The sequence below is a fragment of the Penicillium verrucosum genome (assembly GCF_028828655.1).
Source record: "Penicillium verrucosum strain IBT 35672 chromosome Unknown utg000004l_segment0_segment0, whole genome shotgun sequence".
In the NCBI taxonomy this organism is placed as follows: Eukaryota; Fungi; Ascomycota; class Eurotiomycetes; order Eurotiales; family Aspergillaceae; genus Penicillium; species Penicillium verrucosum.
The window spans coordinates 2,011,867-2,031,653 of NW_026643213.1; the positions used below are offsets into that span (position 1 = coordinate 2,011,867).

General features: G+C 43.7%; 6 protein-coding genes across 6 annotated transcripts; 4 read left to right on the forward strand and 2 right to left on the reverse strand.

Annotated features, from left to right (window-relative positions):
- Positions 1–1,142: 1,142 nt before the first annotated feature.
- N7516_010171 (uncharacterized protein) lies at positions 1,143–2,398 on the forward strand (the record flags this gene model as incomplete). Its single annotated transcript, XM_057222890.1, has 3 exons — positions 1,143–1,218; positions 1,349–1,482; positions 1,595–2,398. The coding sequence occupies 3 exons, from the start codon at positions 1,143–1,145 to the stop codon at positions 2,396–2,398; spliced, it is 1,014 nt and encodes a 337-aa protein (XP_057070111.1).
- Positions 2,399–2,831: 433 nt separating this feature from the next.
- Positions 2,832–5,368, reverse strand: N7516_010172 (putative actin polymerization protein Bzz1; the record flags this gene model as incomplete). The annotated part of the gene is made up of 6 exons (XM_057222891.1): positions 2,832–3,226; positions 3,281–4,427; positions 4,490–4,570; positions 4,623–5,150; positions 5,238–5,264; positions 5,324–5,368. 6 exons carry the CDS (start codon positions 5,366–5,368, stop codon positions 2,832–2,834), a joined length of 2,223 nt encoding a protein of 740 aa, XP_057070112.1.
- Positions 5,369–5,563: 195 nt separating this feature from the next.
- dbp5 (ATP-dependent RNA helicase DBP5) lies at positions 5,564–7,789 on the forward strand (the record flags this gene model as incomplete). Its single annotated transcript, XM_057222892.1, has 7 exons — positions 5,564–5,642; positions 5,971–6,063; positions 6,175–6,343; positions 6,411–6,908; positions 6,968–7,205; positions 7,255–7,455; positions 7,511–7,789. 7 exons carry the CDS (start codon positions 5,564–5,566, stop codon positions 7,787–7,789), a joined length of 1,557 nt encoding a protein of 518 aa, XP_057070113.1.
- Positions 7,790–8,091: 302 nt separating this feature from the next.
- Positions 8,092–8,491, forward strand: N7516_010174 (uncharacterized protein; the record flags this gene model as incomplete). Its single annotated transcript, XM_057222893.1, has 2 exons — positions 8,092–8,234; positions 8,311–8,491. The coding sequence occupies 2 exons, from the start codon at positions 8,092–8,094 to the stop codon at positions 8,489–8,491; spliced, it is 324 nt and encodes a 107-aa protein (XP_057070114.1).
- Positions 8,492–8,611: 120 nt separating this feature from the next.
- On the reverse strand, positions 8,612–10,924 carry N7516_010175 (transcription factor domain-containing protein; the record flags this gene model as incomplete). The annotated part of the gene is made up of 5 exons (XM_057222894.1): positions 8,612–8,974; positions 9,033–9,324; positions 9,375–9,795; positions 9,849–10,594; positions 10,860–10,924. The coding sequence occupies 5 exons, from the start codon at positions 10,922–10,924 to the stop codon at positions 8,612–8,614; spliced, it is 1,887 nt and encodes a 628-aa protein (XP_057070115.1).
- A 553-nt stretch (positions 10,925–11,477) lies between these two features.
- N7516_010176 (putative GTP cyclohydrolase II) lies at positions 11,478–13,007 on the forward strand (the record flags this gene model as incomplete). Its single annotated transcript, XM_057222895.1, has 4 exons — positions 11,478–11,567; positions 11,649–12,605; positions 12,661–12,942; positions 13,002–13,007. 4 exons carry the CDS (start codon positions 11,478–11,480, stop codon positions 13,005–13,007), a joined length of 1,335 nt encoding a protein of 444 aa, XP_057070116.1.
- Positions 13,008–19,787: the final 6,780 nt, after the last annotated feature.

A 19,787-nucleotide genomic window follows, 5' to 3' on the forward strand; every position in this document is an offset into this window, starting at 1 on the left:
TTTTTCTCTGGCGAAATAGGCGATTTCCGGCAGAGAAAAAAAAGAGCCAACGCACAATGTGCCGTGTGACCCAACAGGCGACAGAATTATTTTCAAGTGAAAGATCCCGCTTTGGAGAGGGGAAAAAAAAAAAAAGAAAAGAAACCAGTGGAAAGGAAAAATGCCTCAGGTTTATATAAATGGCGCATACTGCGGAGCCAGGAGAGTTGGTTTTGGAATGATTATGATTGGTCGGGAGAGTTGACAGCTAAGAGCTTGTTTCTTTTTTTGTTTTTTGTTTTTTGTAACGACCTTTGTGTTTGACTGAGAGAAAAGAAAAAAAGATGAGATTGAAGATAATTGAAATAAAATTGAAATAAATTGAAATAAAATGGATAGAATAGAAGAGTTAAAGTATACATATATACTTCACCGAGACAGAAAGGGAATGGGAAAATGCAATAAAACAGCACAGCCACCTCCAGATGCAGACCCTGGTCTCTCTTTTTCTCTTGGCGTACCATTTACACCAGCCCCATGGTGGAACGGGCGTCTCAAAATTATGGAGTAAGAAAATTAAAAGATTCACGTGAAAAGAAAAGAGTTGTATTATGAGGCATTTCCATCTTTTCTATTTGGTATGGTAGTATTGGGGATTGGAGGAAGGGAATTGGAGAACTTTCCATATCTCAATTTATCGAAAATCCCTCATAACTATAGGACCAGTACGGAGTATACGGAGTATACGGGGTACATATAGTTAACTAACTATTTAACAGGTACTTTCTTACCGTTTTACCCTTTTTGGTTCGTAACAAAAGTACCGCATAGTAGCATCAAAACTATGGAGCTCCAGCATCGAAAACCCTGAAGCCACAAAGCCACACAAAACCACAAAGTACAGAACCCTCTGCACGAGCCAGTCCTAGTCGATCCTGTGGCTATGACTGGATTTCTACACACACATGTCTATTTCCGATTGTAATAGAAAAGAATAAAAATATAATAAAATAATATGTTCCTGTGTCATCATAGTCAATATCCCGGTTGACCCCTCAGTCCTACCTTACTTACCTTACCACGGGACGATCTAAGAAAAAAAAAAAAGGGTATATAAGCTCCTCCCCATCCACACACACTATGACCTCTCATCTTAACGAGGAATGCTTATCGACGGTCAAAAGTGGGCGTGTGAAGCTTGTATACGGGGCCACCGTGTGACCAGCTGCAAACACCATGGTTAGTACCTAAATAGCTACCATTTTCCCCTTTTTCTTTTCCCCATACCTTCATTGCTCTAACCCATAACCCATAACCACATAAAGCTATTAAAACTCTCAAAACTGACCTTGACAAAAACAACATCTAGATCGTCCATTGATTCGCATCAAGCGTAAAGGTCGACCTTTCGCAACATGTACAGTGTGCAATGCCACACCCTGCACATCTCCACTGGAGCACGCGCGCACAAAACGTGACGCAGAGCTCAAATGTCCTTCAAAAGTAACGCAAACACAAAATAAACACAGCCAAACTGGAATCCATATCTTCGCCATATGGAAGAAAGAGAAATTGCAAACGCCATGGTACTGATTGGTGTTTGCTCTTTTTCTAGAAAGCCTCGAGCCACGGAAGACTCTATGCGCGGCATAATCCCACCAATTTCCTTCCCATTGCCCCTCGTCCAACTCCCGGTGCAAGTCCAAGTCCCGGTCACGGTCCGTCGGGGTCGATTTCGGGTTCCGTGGGCGGCGGAAAACCTCTCTTAACGACGAGCGTGACAAAGTCAAAGTCAAAGTCTAGGTCCGGGTCGAAATCGGCCTGCTCGACCTCGTCGGCTTCGTCGCCCGCAAAGACACCTAACTACCATTGCCATGATGTAATTGGCGCAGGAGATTGGTCAGGCTCCGAGGGCTCGATGTCTAGGATTGACTCATCGAGACACACAGTGTCATTCTCTGGGTCTGTTTTGTCTGGTTTGGACTCGACCTCGACCTCGAACTCGAATCAGACTCTCAGTCCAGAAGAGCAGGGGGGCTGTGGCTCCCTTTCTCATTCCGCGCCTGGATCTCTGTATGAATACCCCGTTTCCTCGGATGCTGATGTCGCGGCTGTGGCCTTGTTTGATCCTGCGTATTCGCTCCAGCCTTCTACGCTTTCTGTTTCTGGTTCGCAGATCGCGCAGACCTTGTCCATGGTTAGTCCGCTGGACGGGGCGCATCCGTTTGACTTCTCGCTGGATCCTGCGCTGGAATTGGGTGATAACAACTTGGGATATTTGAACGAGGTCGATCTGAATATGGATTTGGAGTTACCGGCTATGGAGGAGTTTCATGTCGAGGATTGGTCGAGGTATATGTGGTCCGCTGAGACAGGGTTTGAGCATTTAGATACTGGATTCCCTCCTGTGTCGCAATAACAGGAGGGGTCCGGGCGGCGAACCTGGTCAACAACTCGCGTGATGATTGATGATTATGATTTTATATTGAGGATGAAGACTTACATACAAAATGGAAGAGTGGAAGCATGGGTTCGGGTGCTGTTTGTGGTCTCTTTTACTTCATCTACACTCCTACCCACAACTGGAACTGTTTCAACTTTCATGCGGATTCAATGGAAACAACGTGTTCTATGCTCTATTCGAGACTCTGAATGGATGCCAGCACGAATGCCTCCAATGCTCGCTGATGTAAAAATAATGACAACGGCACAGTTGACGCCGACTATACAGGAAAATGAACAAAATTCAACAGAAAGCAGGCATGGATCTTATAAGGCACGCAAGTAGAAAAGCGTCAACCGCTTAGAAAAATGTACGAAGGCCAATGGGGTACTACGTAGACGTTCCCAACCTACACCTCCTGGATGTAGTTCGCCGGGACGCTCTTTGTAACACCACCCCGTTCCACGTCGGCCCATCCATCACCACTATCCCGGTTGATTAGGACAAACCGGTCACCCTCGGCCATATTCCACTCCATATCGCTGCGGGCTTCGTACTCGTACAACGCCTCGACATATTGCAATTTCTTGGCTCCTCGTCTAGGCGCGACTGCTGGTCCAACACGCTTCGGCGCAGCGCTTCCCGCAAGGGAGGACGAGGAATTTGAGTACGTTGACCCAGGTCGCTCAGGCATACTGGGACTAGCGGATGGCACGGGAGATGGTGCTGGGGCAGCTTCGACATACGCCGTCGGAACGAGTCCTTCGTTGGCTCCAGATCGCACACGCAGCCATCCAGAACCATCTGTGTGATTGTTAGTAGATATTGGGTGTAAAACGATAAGACAAGAGGACGTACCATCTGGTTGGAGGATCACCACTTCATCCCCATCTTCCACGCTGACCTCATCTGAGCCCGTAGCTTGATACGCGTACAGCATCTTACCTCGTGGCTCTTTGGATCTTGAAGGCATGTCAGAGTCACTCGGCGGAGGTGCAGTCACGTATGCTGTCGGAGGTGGTGCTAGCACTCGGTTCCTCTTCGCGGCAGCGGCAGCCGGCTTTGTCTCTGCAACGGGAGCTGGAGGCTCCTCTGCTGGGCTTTCGGGTGCGGGCTGAGCAGCAACATTCGATACCGAACGAGCCGTACTGGCCGCATATCCTGAGCTAAGAGAGTTCATAGTATTTTGTCGTGTTAGAGATGGGGCGGCAGTGGAACCTGTAGGGGTGCCGACATCCACAACAGGCATGGCACCAGCTTGTTCCTGTCGCAAGCCCTTGAGTTTCTTCTTGTCTTCCTTGGTTTGCTCGCCTGGGCACTCCGCGGGCACCTTCATTTGGCATTTACTATGGCAGGTGTAACCACAATCTCGACAATCAAAGCCCTTGGCGGACAGGCCCCAAATTCTCTCGCCACAAAGATCACAATTTGTCGGGATCTTAAATGTCTGAGAGCGGAAATTGTGGTTCTGGGCTCCTAACGACAAATCTCCAGCTACTGCCATGATAGTCGCCGTTTCTACCTCGGCGGTAACCCATTTGCGATCAACTTCGTGCAAGGATTCTTGGGTGTAGAAAATGGACCGCACGACATCTAACTCGTTTCGATTATCTTTGCCATGTTGAATATTTTCCCGTACTTTCTTGCTTCCTTCAACCTCGCGCTTCTTCCGGTCTGACTCAACTCGTAGTTCGCGGATTTGAGTTTTGCTTTTACTCAGAATGTTGCGCAGGAAGACCTTGGCTGCTTCATCGGCGATGACTGAAGCATCGTCGTGCCATACTGGACTCGGCTCAAATGCTAGGTTTGCAGGTTCCTGCGATTGAGTCACGTTGTGCTGGAGGAACATCAATGAGTCCAGACGCGGGTTGTTCCGAGGAATCTCGACAAGAAGCTTGGCTATGTGCTCGGTGCTATTTGAAAGAGATGATTTCTCAAGTTGGGCGGCGAGCGACCACATCAAGTTCATTTTTGCGACTCGTGTTTCATTGAGATTTTGTAAACCCTGATCGGAAGTATAAGTACCATTGTTGATCCAAGTTATGGGGAGCGGCAGGTTCATCTTACGTCGACCACCTCAGGGACATATTCATGGTAAAATTTCTCCTTGAGCTTATTTGTCACATTGATACCGATCAGATAGAGGTTCTGCCCGCAAGTTAGCATCAGAACACGGGGTTTTCAGTTGAATGAGCCATGCCTTATAGTTGTTCATCTCCAGTATTTGTTGTTGATATGCTGCTTGTGCTTTGCCCTTGCCATGATCGAAAGCGGACTCCATTTTCTTTCTGCGAGATTCAACCTCCTGGCATGCGCCATCGTATTTACCCTTGGCTTTTTTGAGATCGCCATATGCTGCCTCGCGTTCCTTCTCTAACTTTCCATGATATTCAACATGGCATTTGCGGATCTCTTCATACTGGGTGGCGGCTTGTTTCAAAGGATCCGCCACTTGCACTACCAACTCCGAGGCAAACTTGTCTCGTTCAGCGGCGTGAGATTCCACGGCGTTCAATTGTGTAGTCCATGTAGTGAGCGATGCGCTTTCGAGGGAGCCGGGGGTTAAAGTGGGCGTATCGCCTACACTCAAGGGGCTGATCTTCTTCGACTTGCGGTCATAGTACTTTTTGCACAGGGCCGTTAACTTGGATGCGTATTCCTTCTCAATCGCACTCCGCTCGCGGTAGAATTGGTGTATTTCGTCTACCCATGATATACCATTTGATACCTGTGCAATATGTTTGCATTAGCTCCACTTCAAGCATATAGGGTGATCTGACGGGTTGACTGCGGGGAAACGATGTCGGGACCATACCCAACTGTTGACCGGTTTGAAGGAATCCTAGGTAAATTAAGCCAGTTAGTTATGCATCTGCAACCATCATCTTCCAATAGAGATACCTTTAACTCTGCTCCGAATTGGGGAGCAACGTCTGCGGCCGCCATGGTTAGATTGAGATCCCAAGGCAGACGCGCATGGGATGGCGCGGGAATGGAAGACCGGACAATGAGACGGGGTTGCCTGGTGTCAGCGCTCGTAAATGAGCCACTTGTCTTTGCTACCAATCAAAGTAACTAGTTATTCAATATCCCCAATTAGGTAATGTTCAAAGGGCTATCGAGGCCATTCAGACAGGAAGAATGAGCTCAATGGCCAAGGCGGGGAGAAGGCCGGTCCCCTGTGACAATACCAAACATACACGTTGCTGGTTGTTAATATGTGTATTGATCATTTATTACAATATCAATACATATATTTCACTTTGACTCTCAATTCGGACTAGTTCCTATCCTTCGGCGTCATCTGTTTTTGCTCTTCCATTCAGAAAGAAGCTATTGTTTCTCCCCTTTTGGCTATTGCTCTTCTTCTCTTCGTGCTTGGGTTTTTAATTTCCTCCATCTCCTCCTAAAGTCATCGGTCGGCGCCATCTTAACCTCCAATCGTGGAGTCAGCCATCTAATTCCATTTCGAACTTTTCTTTACCCCACGACCAACCCCTCCACCTTTCCTTCTCCAACTCTTTCTGGTTTTCTATGATACCCACCAGACTGTTATACCATGTCTGAAAATCCAGAGACTACCCCTGCTGGGGGTTCCTTGGCTGACCGTGTCACCAAACCTGATGAGTCGAAGCCCACTGGTACGAAACGACACCACGCCACCGTCGCTGATTCCTCCAGTCCACACGACCGGAAAACGCGCGATATCCCGACTGATAGCTAATATATATTTTTTTTCTTTAACTTTACAGATTCCTCTAATGTCTCCGCCCCTCCCACGGAGGACGGGGCCTCTGCCCCCGCGCAGGGCTCAGCAAATCTCGAGGAGCCCGACTACACTGTTGCGGTGAAATTGAGCGACTTGCAAGCGGACCCTAACAACCCCCTGTTCTCAGTCAAAAGCTTTGAAGATCTGGGCCTGTAAGTGCTAATAATTATACGCTGATGGCGAATGAACACCTCATAGCTGACTTGATTGACAATCCAGAGATGCGCGCATTCTGAAAGGTCTCTCGACCATGAACTTCCGCAAGCCATCCAAGGTACAGGAGCGCGCGCTTCCCCTATTGATGAGCAACCCCCCGAAGAATTTGGTCGGTCAGTCGCAGTCCGGTACCGGCAAAACTGCGGCCTTCGTCCTCAACATCCTCAGTCGTCTCGACCTCTCAACAGAGCAGTTGCAGATGACCCCTCAAGCTCTAATACTCGCTCCTACCCGTGAATTGGCGCGTCAAATTGTTGGTGTGATTCAGATCATGGGTCAGTTCCTTGAAGGTCTCGTTATCGGCACTGCTGTTCCTGCCGATTCCAATGCTCGCCCGTCGAAGATGGATTGCTCAGTTGTGGTTGGCACACCTGGCACTGTTCAAGATATGATCAAGAAGCGTGTCATGAACCCTACTGGCTTGAAAGTGCTCGTCCTGGATGAGGCGGATAACATGCTTGATCAGCAAGGCCTGGGAGATCAGTGCATCCGGGCCAAGGCGTAAGCACTTTTAAACTCCCAACACTCAAAGCTTTCAGCTAATAGTTCCCCCTGGGTAGGATGCTCCCCCGAACTGTCCAAATCGTTCTGTTTTCGGCAACCTTCCCCGCTCACGTCTACCGCTATGCGGGAAAGTTTGCTCCTGCCGCAAACGAGATTACCCTCCAACACGAAGAATTAACTGTTGAGGGTATCAAACAACTCTACATGGATTGCAACACCGATGAAGAGAAATATCAAAACCTCGTCCAGCTCTATGGTCTGCTCACTGTCGGATCCTCAATCATTTTCGTCCGGGTAAGTACCATGTAGGATTTAGATTGGAACATTGCTAATCTCCAAATAGACCCGTGCTTCTGCTGTTGAGATTGAGAAGCGTATGGTTGCTGAGGGTCACACTGTTGCCTCGTTGACTGGTGGTGTCGAGGGATCCCAGCGTGACGCGGTGATTGATTCCTTCCGCAGCGGTGACGCTAAGGTTCTTATCACAACCAACGTGCTTGCTCGTGGAATTGATGTCTCCACAGTTTCCTTGGTCGTAAACTACGTGAGCTCATTGTGTATCCCCTTTCATGTTCAAAACTGACCTTTTCCGCCTTCAGGATATTCCCGAGGAATACTCATCCGGTCATCGCACCAACACACCCGACTACCAGACCTATCTGCACCGTATCGGTCGTACTGGTCGCTTCGGTCGTATTGGCGTGGCAATCTCCTTTGTTTCCAACCGCGATGAGTGGGATATGCTTCGCAAGATCCAAGCGCACTTCCAGTGCGTCATCGACCGCATTGATACCAGCGATTGGGATGAAGTGGAGGATATGATCAAGAAAACGATCAAGAATACCCGAGCTCAAGCCAACTTTGTCCAGAGCAACTAAGATACATTGATCCCTTTTCTCAATCACAGCTTTCTGTTCTGATTTGAAAAAGAATCTTTTCACATTCCATGCTATGAAGAGTGACGAAATCTCTTCTTTTCTTTTCTTTTTCTTTTTCGGCGGGCCAATTGGGCCGAGGGGAAATTAGATACCTATTTGCGCGCATGGCTGCCCCTGCAGCCCATTTCATTTCTCCTGGGCTGCATTTGCCAGGCATGTCAAAAGAAGCAGCTGGTTTCAATTAACGAAGTCAATTGCTACCCTAAAAAAAAACAACACCGCCATCTCTTTTTCATTTCAACATGTTTGTAGATTTTCTTCTTTTCTTCCTTTCGTCTCACTATGAATTCTTCCTGCGGGACGTTCTTTCGGCACCACCAATCGACGCGAGGATGAAGCATGCAGAGCATATCGTTCACTCGACAATCGACACAGCCACCATTGCGTAAGCAATGTAGACTCTAGCTACAGTTCCTCGGGCTTTTCTTGATAATGGAAAGACAAAATCAAATAGCGCAAAGCTTCCAAGAGTATATCTTCCGCCGCAATTTTCGGAGGACCTGCTACACCCTGCTGCTACACCCTGCTGCCACTGCTACTGCCACTGCCACTGCCACTGCCCCTGTCTGTCATGAGATCATTGACAGCGTGGTCCAGGTACTTGTTTTGTATATATTCTGGTTGGTCCTACCATACCCGTAACGGTTATGAATATCCCTTTAACGGAGGCAAATTGACGAAGCAGGCCTGCAGCCCGATTAGAATACCCAAGCCTTCTATCGCGACTATATACATGAAACCACCACAACCCATAGACTCCCCCTAAAACAACCACTGATTAAATGCAACCCCAAGATCCACGTTATTAAACAAATCCAGGCCATCAACTTCAATCATTGGATCAAAGTTAAAAGTAGAAGTATCCGCAAGATCCGAGTCCGGAAGAATTGACTGAGGCTCCAGAATCTCATCAATGATCCTAGAGAACAGTTGACTAGCCCGTTGAAATAAAGCATAGTTAGCATTATCCGGCCGGACGATAGATTCAAGGTGCGAAATGAAGACACTCAAATTGCGGATAAGTGCCGATCTCGACCCTTCGTAGAGGAATGGCTCGCCTGTGCGCTTTTGGTGCTGCAGGGCTTTGATGAGTAGACTGGCGCTGGGAAAGCCGTAGAGCAGAACCTTTCATTCACTCAGTATTAGAACGAGTAGAAGCACAGTTCCTTTTGATCGTACATACCGTCCACGCAAAATCTGGCCGGAGGTCGACCATTTGTTCGCGTTGCATGCCCAAGGTCAGGACCGTTGAGAGTATATCAGCACTCACAGAGAGCAGTGCTGTGTTTCCACGCGGGTTATTCTTCCCGGCGATGAGTCGTTGGATGAGGAAGTCGTTGTATAGATATGCCAGATATGAAATAATCATCATGAGACATACTCCTACATGTAAGTTCTGATCCCAACATTGTGGGCTGTAGCGTAGCCAATTGGGGAGCGAATCCCATGCTAGATGACATCGCTGCGAGATATTCCTGTATGTATCAGCTGCTGAACGTAAAGTAGAAAGAATGTCATGATGTACTTGAGCATATTTTCCATCTCCGGTGTCATGTTCTGCAAAGAGACCTCCAGTATTTCATCCCGAAATGTGCTGACGATAAATCGCACTCGTATCCATGATGACCGCTGGACTACTCCGTTGCGACTCCAGCCATTCTCGTCGATGTAGTCGTGAGAGTAATTCAATACCGTATTATCAGTAGCGAGTGCCTCATCGCTGATATCAAGGGGCATGCGACAATCGGCGTATCGCCATGGTATTCTTGGCGGTCGACCTAAGAATGTGGCGATGCTCTTGTCAAGCTGATAAGCTGCAGCGAATTGACGTCTGCGCGACTCTAACAGAAACTCGGGCACATCGCTCGAGGTCTTGGAGTCACGGTGGAGACCAAGTGCGAAGATGTCGGTGGAAAGCTCGCCTAGTCGCTTCCAACAGGCGGGGCCTAAAAGGTGTTAGTAAAGGTAACATATTGCGGATGGATTAAGCTGAACATACTTGAGTCGCCATGTACTATATCCGACAACAGGAGAATCTCATGCAACAGCCATATTGTCAGGTCATTGAGTGGGGTAAGGATTTTGCAAATGTGCAGTGCGGCATCGCTGGCTGCAAGCATCTTACGTGCATATTGAGACCGCGAAGTTTGGTCTTCATCGAACCTGTTACTAACAAGCCCTAGATATCTTGCCCGACCAGCGAGAGCGCAGAGAAGCCCGATGATTTCAAGGCGGATTGCTGGACCCGTGAACAGCGTGTGGAAATCTCGCCCTTGTGTCGTAGACGGAACCTCAAAATTCTCAGATGTGTTTTGTATTATATTGACTGTCAGTGAAGATGTGAAATCAACAAGATTATGGTCTGATATGCTCTCTTTGCACATAGACCCAACCGGACCAAGGCTGTTGAGTACGAATGGCGCCGCTATAATCGCGCTTTGGCTCAGTGCATAATACTCGCGGATCAGGGCTTCGACTTTCTCAAAATCGTTGAGTGTTAATAGAATTTCGGATATCTTGTGGACCCAGTATGGTGGCAGGACTCTCTGGGCAGATTCGATCTCCAGGCCCAGAACATGACCTTCCGAGCCCAAGTCGACATCCTCAGTTAGGGGGGATACGAAGCTCGTTGGACCGAAGTACCCAGAAAGCAATGGTTGGGTACGGGCTATGCGCCCAGAAGAGATCTCCTGTCCCGAATTTGACGCGTCAGGGTTGAGCGGTGTCTCGCTTGAATGAGGGTTCCTGCGAAACAGCAATCATAAGAGCCTGATATGTATACATATGGATATAGCTACGAAAGTGCACTGGGGTGGTAATTGACCACTGGCAACTCAATGAGACAAAACATAAAAGTGAATTTATAATTAACACACCTTGCTGATGGAGGTCGATCAAATGGAACTCCCTCTTCCAATGGGAAGATACGGCGACCCTTGGCCCTCGTCAGGGGAGCGGGGTGATAGTAACATCGCGTGGAAATCCCACGATCTCTACAGCGAGTACATACAGGTAATGCATGATCGCAACGGACTTTGTCTCTGCGACATGGCTCGCAGGAGGCTGGCTTGCCATTCCGACGACGCGAGGTACTACCGTGGGTATATGTAGTTAGCGGGTGGCATTAAAATAAGCAAAATCATTTACCTCATGGGGGAAACACAAGTTCTTGTCTTAATGGGTTGGTGTTCCCCAAGGCAAAATGATAATTCAGGAAGTTACGGTGTTCGCTACTCCGACCAGTTAGATTGAACTCCGAAGAACTCCGAAGAACAGCGGTGGAAACCGGTGGATCGGTGGATCTTCTATAGTTTAGTTAGTATCTTCTATATCTTCTTCCATATAAACTGGGGATATAAACTGAGTATATACTCCGTACAATACTACATATAATGATTAAAGCCAAGAAACTAACACAATATAATATATTCCCCCTGATTTGTACAAAAACCTGCAGATAAGCCCCTCAGATAACGTGAGGAGAAAGATAACCTTGGAAAAGTCACATGGGCACGCTGTACTTCCCCTCCTCACAGCACACTCTTTCCTCTTTCCCTTCTTCTTTTCTGTTTCTTGTAAACTCTCTTCATATCTTCATCATCCTGAAGCCTTTCTTCTATAAGTAATCATGCTGAAAACAGAACTCACTGCCAATGTCTTGCCCGTATCAACGGAACCATCTCCAACAGCTCCCCCACCGACCCCAATCCCCGATACAGCAAGCATATCATCGTAAGGAAGATCCAGATATATTCTGACTTCAATATTCGTATAATACTAATACTAATATCAAATATAGTTGACCACTTACCCAGGCCAGAGCGGCATTGAACCCGTCCCCCTTGAGTGGGGCGCTCCCGACGCCAAATCCCGGGGTCCGGTAGTTGTATCCCGCAGTGGGAACCTCGTTAAGCGCCGCAATGCCATCGGCGCCCACGGTGGCAGTTACAGCATCTACAATGCCCTTGCCATTGCCGCTGGTGACTTGGATGCGGATTTCCGACCGGACTTCCGTAACTCTGAGCCGACTTTCAATTTCCCCCCGCAGCCTGCCTGGGCGGATAAGAAGAAGATCGTCTCTATGGATCCTTACGGCCATGACATTGTCAACCAGTTCAAGGCAGAGCTGGAGGCTGGCTGGGATATCCGTCCAACGATGGCGGTCACTCGCGCTAACATGAAACTTGCGGAGATTGCCGATGATGTGAAGAATGGCCTGCTCGAGGTGGACGGGTCTATTCTTGTTGATTCATCTGGTGAGGTCCGTGTCACTAAGGTAGCAGCCGAGCCTGTCTGGTATCTACCCGGTGTAGCAGAACGATTTGGCGTTGACGAAGGCACTCTTCGTCGCACTTTGTTCGAGCATACCGGTGGGAGCTACCCCGAGCTTATCACTCGGCCTGATCTGAAAACCTTCCTGCCACCAATCGGAGGCCTTACCGTATACATCTTCGGCCCACCCGAGCGGATTGCGGACGAGAATGTCAAGCTGGCTCTGCGTGTCCACGATGAGTGTAATGGCAGTGATGTCTTCCAGTCAGATATCTGTACCTGTCGACCATACTTAGCGTTCGGTATTCGCGAAGCAATCCGAGAGGCACAGAACGGCGGCAGTGGTGTGGTCATCTACTTCCGCAAAGAAGGTCGAGCCCTTGGGGAAGTGATTAAGTATCTTGTGTACAATGCGCGCAAGCGTGGAGGTGACACCGCCGATAAGTACTTCAGTCGGACAGAGAATATTGCCGGTGTCCGCGATGTAAGGATCCTGATCATTTAGTGTGGCTCGCATATACTGACTGCCTCCACTGTAGATGCGCTTTCAAGCTCTTATGCCCGATATTCTGCACTGGCTTGGCATCACGAAAATCGATCGCATGCTGTCAATGTCGAACATGAAGCATGACGCCATCGTGGACTCTGGTATCAAGATTATCGAGCGTATCCCTATCCCCGACGAGATGATCCCTAGTGATTCAAGGGTCGAGATCGATGCCAAGATCCAATCGGGATACTTTACTACCGGCAAGCAGCTGACAGATGAAGAACTGACCCAAGTCCGTGGACGTGGCTGGGAGAAATGGGAAGACATCTCGGTAGGTCGAACTAGCTCCTTGGACACACCATAGACTCGTGTGACTGACCGTCCCCGCAGCACTAGATTCGAGCACCATGTTTGCTTGTCGAGAGCACTTCGATTCGGTACAGTCTTTGGTAAGAATTTGGTCAGTTTAATGTGTGTACCAACCCGCGTTATCATAAAGCGCTTTGCCAGGGGTTCATAAAGCATGCATCCATATTTAAGACATAAATTGAAAAAAAAAGTGGTTGTTTGACTCAAATAACAAATTTCATATTGCAGTTTGGGTGAGACGAGTAGCAGTAGCAAATCGCAGGGTACTCACTATATGACATTGGGGGTATTTCCGGTATTTAAATGAACTGGCATCCAGCACAGGACCTTGGTAGCCTAATCATCGGCCTGGAATGACCACATTTAGGCCGCAGAAGAAAATCGCCCAACACCCGCCGTCTTTACCGTTGGATGCCTGAGGCGTCACTATGATATGTGATAACTAGAACCTCCATGTATGATAGCTTTCTCTCCTTTCCTTCTCTTCTTCCCCTCCTCGTGCGAGACAGCCAATCCGTGTTTTCTCCATTCCATCTCCACTAGGTTATGAACCTTCGCTCGTTCCGAGAGAGAGAGAGAGAGAGCTTTTCTCATTGGTTTTCATCAAGCTGGGGTAGCGAGCCGGATTCTAAATTAAGGCATTCAGACATACGCTTCCCCCAAAAGGGCCCTTTACGTCTTCGTACATAGACGTGACGCGCATGTGCGGTTTGTTGTTCCGCAAGGCCCACAGGCACGCTGGTCTGCATTTGTTATGTACGCGCAATGGTGTACATGCAATGGCTTCATCACTTCGAGGACTGCCAAAGACGCCATGCCCCTGCCCAATGGGGTGCATTTAAAGTCCCACAAACTGTAGGTTGGACCTGTTTGCTCTGCTTAATCTTTTTCTGATGGCCAAACCTGCAGGTCCTTGAAACGCCGCGAGTTACCCAGTCATCAGAACTTGCGGCTCTGCCCAATGAGCTCCTACTACAAATCACCGCGCATGTCTACTCAGTCGACCAACTATGCCTAGCACTTACATGCAAGAGGATGCTTGCCTTCTCCACCATGACAACCATCACGATACCTAGTGCGCCTAAGCATCGGGCTGATTCCCTAAGCTGCACTGGAATGCTTGCACTTCTCCGCGTTGTGTAGCCACGAGGGCCTCGCGGGCGCCCCAAGACAACTTGGGCTCCTTGCTGCGTTTTCGTCGGTTCCGACCGAAAAGGAAAGGCTATTGGATACGTGTGGAGAAACTCTACGAAGAGGACTTATTTTATAAAATCCTTAAAGGCTATGAACATATGGTCGACTCGTGGAGTCACAAAAAGTCAGCCTCATATCAATGTCCCCAAAGCTGGTGTGAAGAACGCATCAGCACATATGGACATCTTAGGAATCGAACCTAGAATGTCGGATGGCAGAAAATCAGAATCAATGGGCCCGACTAGGCCGGTGGACTCGTGAATGATCAAGACTCTCTAAAGTCCGATAACTACCTATGTACTTGATTTCCTCTGCCACTTCTTGGCGTTCTCTTTCCGTATTAGTGCTATTAGTGCTCAGACCTTGCCGCTTTTTGCTCACTGAGTAGATCTGAGCATGCCCCTGAGCGCTCTGATCCGCTTACTGAGCATTACATAAGCGCTCTGACCTGCTCAGTGAGCATGCTCTGATCGTCACCTGAGCGATCTGATCCGCTCACTGAGCATCATCTGAGCGCCCTGATTCGCTCACTGAGTCTGAGCTGGAATTGGGGTGAGCATCCTAAGTAAGCTACGTCAATAAAATGCAACACACTAGCTCCATCACGTGTACCCCTCCACTTTTAGATGGCACCCATCGTCCTATCAAAAAAGGGCTGGAATTTCAATGTGATACTCAATCGTAGTAAAATGTCTGCAATTAATTGCGCCATAATAGAGCTTGCTATTTGGCTACCCAATCATCATTCTCCTTCTACGATGGATGCTCCTAGAAATACTTTGTCTTCTCGGTCCCGCCATTTCCTAACCAGGATTTGAAGGACTACCGGAGCTAGGAGTATTGGTTTAGTCTACTTAGAGATCCCCAACATATCCTGGCAGAGAGGCTAGTAGAGATAATGTCGAACGAAGGAATAGGGCAAGTGACTTGATACCAAGATCTTACTATATCGAGCAAGTGGCAAAATGAGTGTTATTGTTGAGAAGTATAAGGTCTTCTCTCTAAATATCCCTAAGTACTTACTAATAAGTAAGAAGTAGGTCCTATTTATATATAAAAAGAAAAGTCTAGTAATAACGGGACGGGTAAGGAGTTATTCTAGTCGATATACCCCCCTAGGAGCTATCCCTAGATACTCTAAAGTCCTTTCTATTAAGTAATCTATTTATTAACTAAGTACTAGATATTAACTAGCCTAAGTACTTCGATAAATACTCTATAAGCTTACCTTAGAAGAAGTTTTATAAGACTATCTATCTATATATTAGTAGTAGCTATCTATTATATTATAAATATAGCGACTTTCTAAGTCTATAGAGTATTTTTTATAATCTCTAGATATTACTTCCGTCGCGGAAGCCCTTAGGTATCTAAATATAGATAATATCGTCGAGGTTACTATTTAAGAATATATTAATAGTATCGAGCTATATCGTACTAAGATTAAATATAGTAATAAGTATAAATATAGTTCTTACTATTCGAGTAATAAACATTACTATTCTCTTTTCTTCGGAGTTAACGGTTTAAAGATTATCTTTTATATAAATCCTAGCTTTTAGCTTAATTAAGAAGTTATTACTATTAAATTTATAGATAAAAATCTAGATTAAGGGAAGTACCTAAATACTTCTATCTTATTTTGCTAAGCGGAGCGAAGCAAATAATATAGGCAATATACCCAATAGACTATGCCTAAAATCCCGCCTTTGAATTCTGAGATCCTGGCCTCTGATTGGCTAGAGAATTTACTCCTTATATGATCAGGATAGGGCTAAATCACGTGACCAAACTTTTCGGACTATTTGCCCGGCCCGGATTATACGTAATAGACAATACTACGTGATTAGTATATACTTCTTATTATTATCCGGCCCGTATATAACCCGGCTTTAAATAGGCTTTATTACTCTTTTTTTAATACGGTCTTATACCGCGTCGTCTAATACTAACTATCTATCTTATATACTACTTTACCTCTATCTCTTACTATAGCTCTATTTATATATATCTATAGGCCTCCTCGCGTTCTAATAGATCTTATAACTTACGTTAAATACGGTAATACTAAGCCTATATATTAATTTAATATATCCTAGGATCCTAAGGCCTATATTATATCCCGTCGAACCTATCTTAATTATCGTACTCGTTATAACTAGATATCTATAGAATATCCTATCTATATAATACGCTATTAACTAATATCTTATAGAATAACGCGTATAAAAGAGACGTATAAGCCGCGATATTAATATCCTATAAACCGCGTCTTCTACCTAGCCTATATATTAAGATTCCTCGCCCGTTATAGCTTATTATTTAATCGAGCCCGCCGGATCTCTAACTTAGTAGCTATAGATATATTAGATACTATATCTATAAATATATAGATTAGTTTTATAACTACTACTAACTAAGTATCCTTACTATAAAGTACCTAGATTACTATTAAAGCTAGAAACCGCCTACTAGACCCCTATTTATTAAGATTTAGATCTATATATAGCCCGTCTTATAGATCGATTACTATATATATATTAAATATAATACCGCTAAGCCGCTAAATTAATTCTAGAATCGCCGCTAGATTAGTCTCTTAATTTAAGCTTATCTTTAGTACTATAAGGAAGTCTTTATTAAGATTTATAACTTCTTTATTATCTTTATATTACTAATATCCTTTATCTAAATAATTTATAACGTTTAAGCCTATTATCGCTTATTCTAAGACTATTTCTAGCTATATAATCTCTATTAAAGCTTATAATATAAAAAAAGGAAGTACTACGTCCGATATTATATTAATAAAAAGATCTTCTAGACGCCTTCTCTTTTAATATTATTAATTCCCCTCTTTTTTTATATCTTTTTATATTCTAATCTCTTTATACTATTTTTATTATAGTATTTCCTATTCTTACCCTCTCTCCCTATACTTAGTATCTTTTATACTTCCTTTAGTTAATCTATAGCTACCTCTATTTATATACTACTATATTTATCTTAATTTTTATAGGCTTATTTAGTCTATACTATAATATTTAAGCTTTTAATAAAGATATAATAAGCTCTAGTCTATAACTTCTAGAATATACTTTAAGAATCTATTATAAAGATCTATATACGCTATAATAAGTATTAGTTTAATATAAAATACGTAATATAAGAGCCTTAGGCTAGAGTCTATTATTAGTATTATATTAAAGATAAAAATAAAGACCGGAAGCCGGTTCTATCGGATTATATCTATTTTTATAATCTAAGTAATAATATATATCTTAATAATATCTTATCTTACCTTCCTATCTTAATATAGATAGAAGAAATACTAATTTTTTTTATTTATACCTTCCTATCTTAATATAGATAGAAGAAATACTAATTTTTTTTATTTATACTATTATTAAAATCTACTAGGTTTATAGCTAATAGTATTTCTATTATAATTATATAGCGTATTTCTTAGTAAATATTCTTAAGATTTATAATCGGCTATTATTACTCCCTACTAAACTAGATCTTATTATACTTTAATTTATAAATATTATAAACTATTTATAACTCCGCCGCTAATTTAATTATAATTTTATAATCCGTTATATAATAGTTATATAATAGCTTTAGTTTCTTACTATCTACTATCCTAGTTACCGCTATCTTATTATTAACCTAGCCTATTTATCTTAGCTACCGCTTAATAATAATATCTCTAATCTTATATTATCCTAAATCTAGCCTATTAAGCCCGATAATCTACTAACGTTATCCTAGCTAGATCCTTTTATCTAAGATAACTTAGGATTTAAGTATATAGTTATTCCTAATCTTAAGAATAAACTAAATAAGGAGATTATACTCTATAATATTATCTTTATAACCCGCTTATTATCTAAAAAGTCCTCTACTTAGCTTAAAGATATACTATCCTAGCGTTACTATCTTATCTTACTCTCTATTAAAACTACTCCGCTATTCGAGTTTAGTAATAGCTAGCCTATACTCTCTCTTATCTTCCCGATTCTTTTTCTATATAGTAAGGCCGAGTTTTAGGCTTCTTATCTATATATAGTTAAGTTTAAAGAGTAGTACTAGTACTTAATACGCTATAAATTAGGCCGTTTCGTATAGTATCTTCGGTTCCGCTTTATAGTTTTTAATATACTTATATAGCGCTCTATTATATCCTAGGCCGACTTCTTCGTTAAAGGCTATAATAACTATAAGATCTTAGCGGATAACCTCTATATAGCTTTTAAAAATAATACCCCTAAGGCCTAAAAACTACTTTAGGATATCGCGCGTTATTCTACCTACCTCTAAGATACCTAGCTCTACTAGAATATCTACTACTATAACCTACTCGCCTATATTTAGAACCTTAGTATTACTTATCTCTTTATTACCCTCTTAGCCGCCGATCTTTACTAAGATAATCTTATATATTATCTATTAACTAGAATGACTCCTTGCCCGTCCCGTTATTACCAGATTTTCTCTTTGTATATAAGCAGGATCTACTTCTTGCCTATTAGTAAGCACTTAGGGATATTTAGAGAGAAGACCTTATACTTCTTAATAAACATACTTATTTTACTACTTACTCGATATAGTAAGATCTTAGTATTAAGTCACTTATCCTATTCCTTCGTTCGATAATTATAAGCCCGGTTAGCTAGTAACTCTTCTTTATAAGATTACTACTTAGTCGCTTATCTAAGCCTCTAATAACCCCTAATACCCCTAAGTAAGAAGTACGTAAGAAGTTAATAAGTTAATATACTAGACGAAGTATAATCTAATCTACTTTCTATCTCTTCCTTACCTCCGAATAATATAAAGAATAAGTACTATAACGCCGAGATATTATTTCTTTATAATAATCTTACTTCCTTAGATACTAACCGCGGTATTTATAAAAAAAAGACGATTCTTAGATCCTCGCTTTAATAGCGAATCTAGTTCTTATTACCAGCCAGTTCTTAATTAAAAGAGTATATTTCAACTAGAACAATAAGTACAGAGAAGGAAAAGAAAAGAAAGAAAAAAGAAATCAACAATAGGACCAAAGACAATGTAGGGTGGGTCCTAGGTTAAGGGCGGAAACAATCAGCAGAAAACTCTATAAGCGGAGTTAACTAGTAGAAAACTCTATAGATCGTAGTAGAAAACTCTATAGATCGTTATATAACCCCCGACTAAGAATATATTTAGCCCCTAAATGCCGGCTTATTATTATCCCTATAGTCTTTAAGGAAGACTTCGTCTTTAGCTATATCTATCTAGGCTTATAGACGTATTAGGGGTCCGGCCTTTAAGAGGTAATTATTATAGAATTCCTAAATTTTCTAAGGTATATATTTAAAATTCCCTATAGGATACTACTATAGGTCGAGGTTATAGCCGAGCTATTAAACTTAGTATTATAATTTCTAGTAATAAAGGCGTAAATTAATAATCTTATCTACCTCTTATTTATCTTCTTTAGAGATCCTAACTAATAGTAGTAGATCTAGATATTATCTATATAATAGTTCTAATAATAAGGCTTTTTAAAGCTTATTAGGATTAAATACTAGATAAACTTTAATAGATTCTAAAAGATTAAGTTTA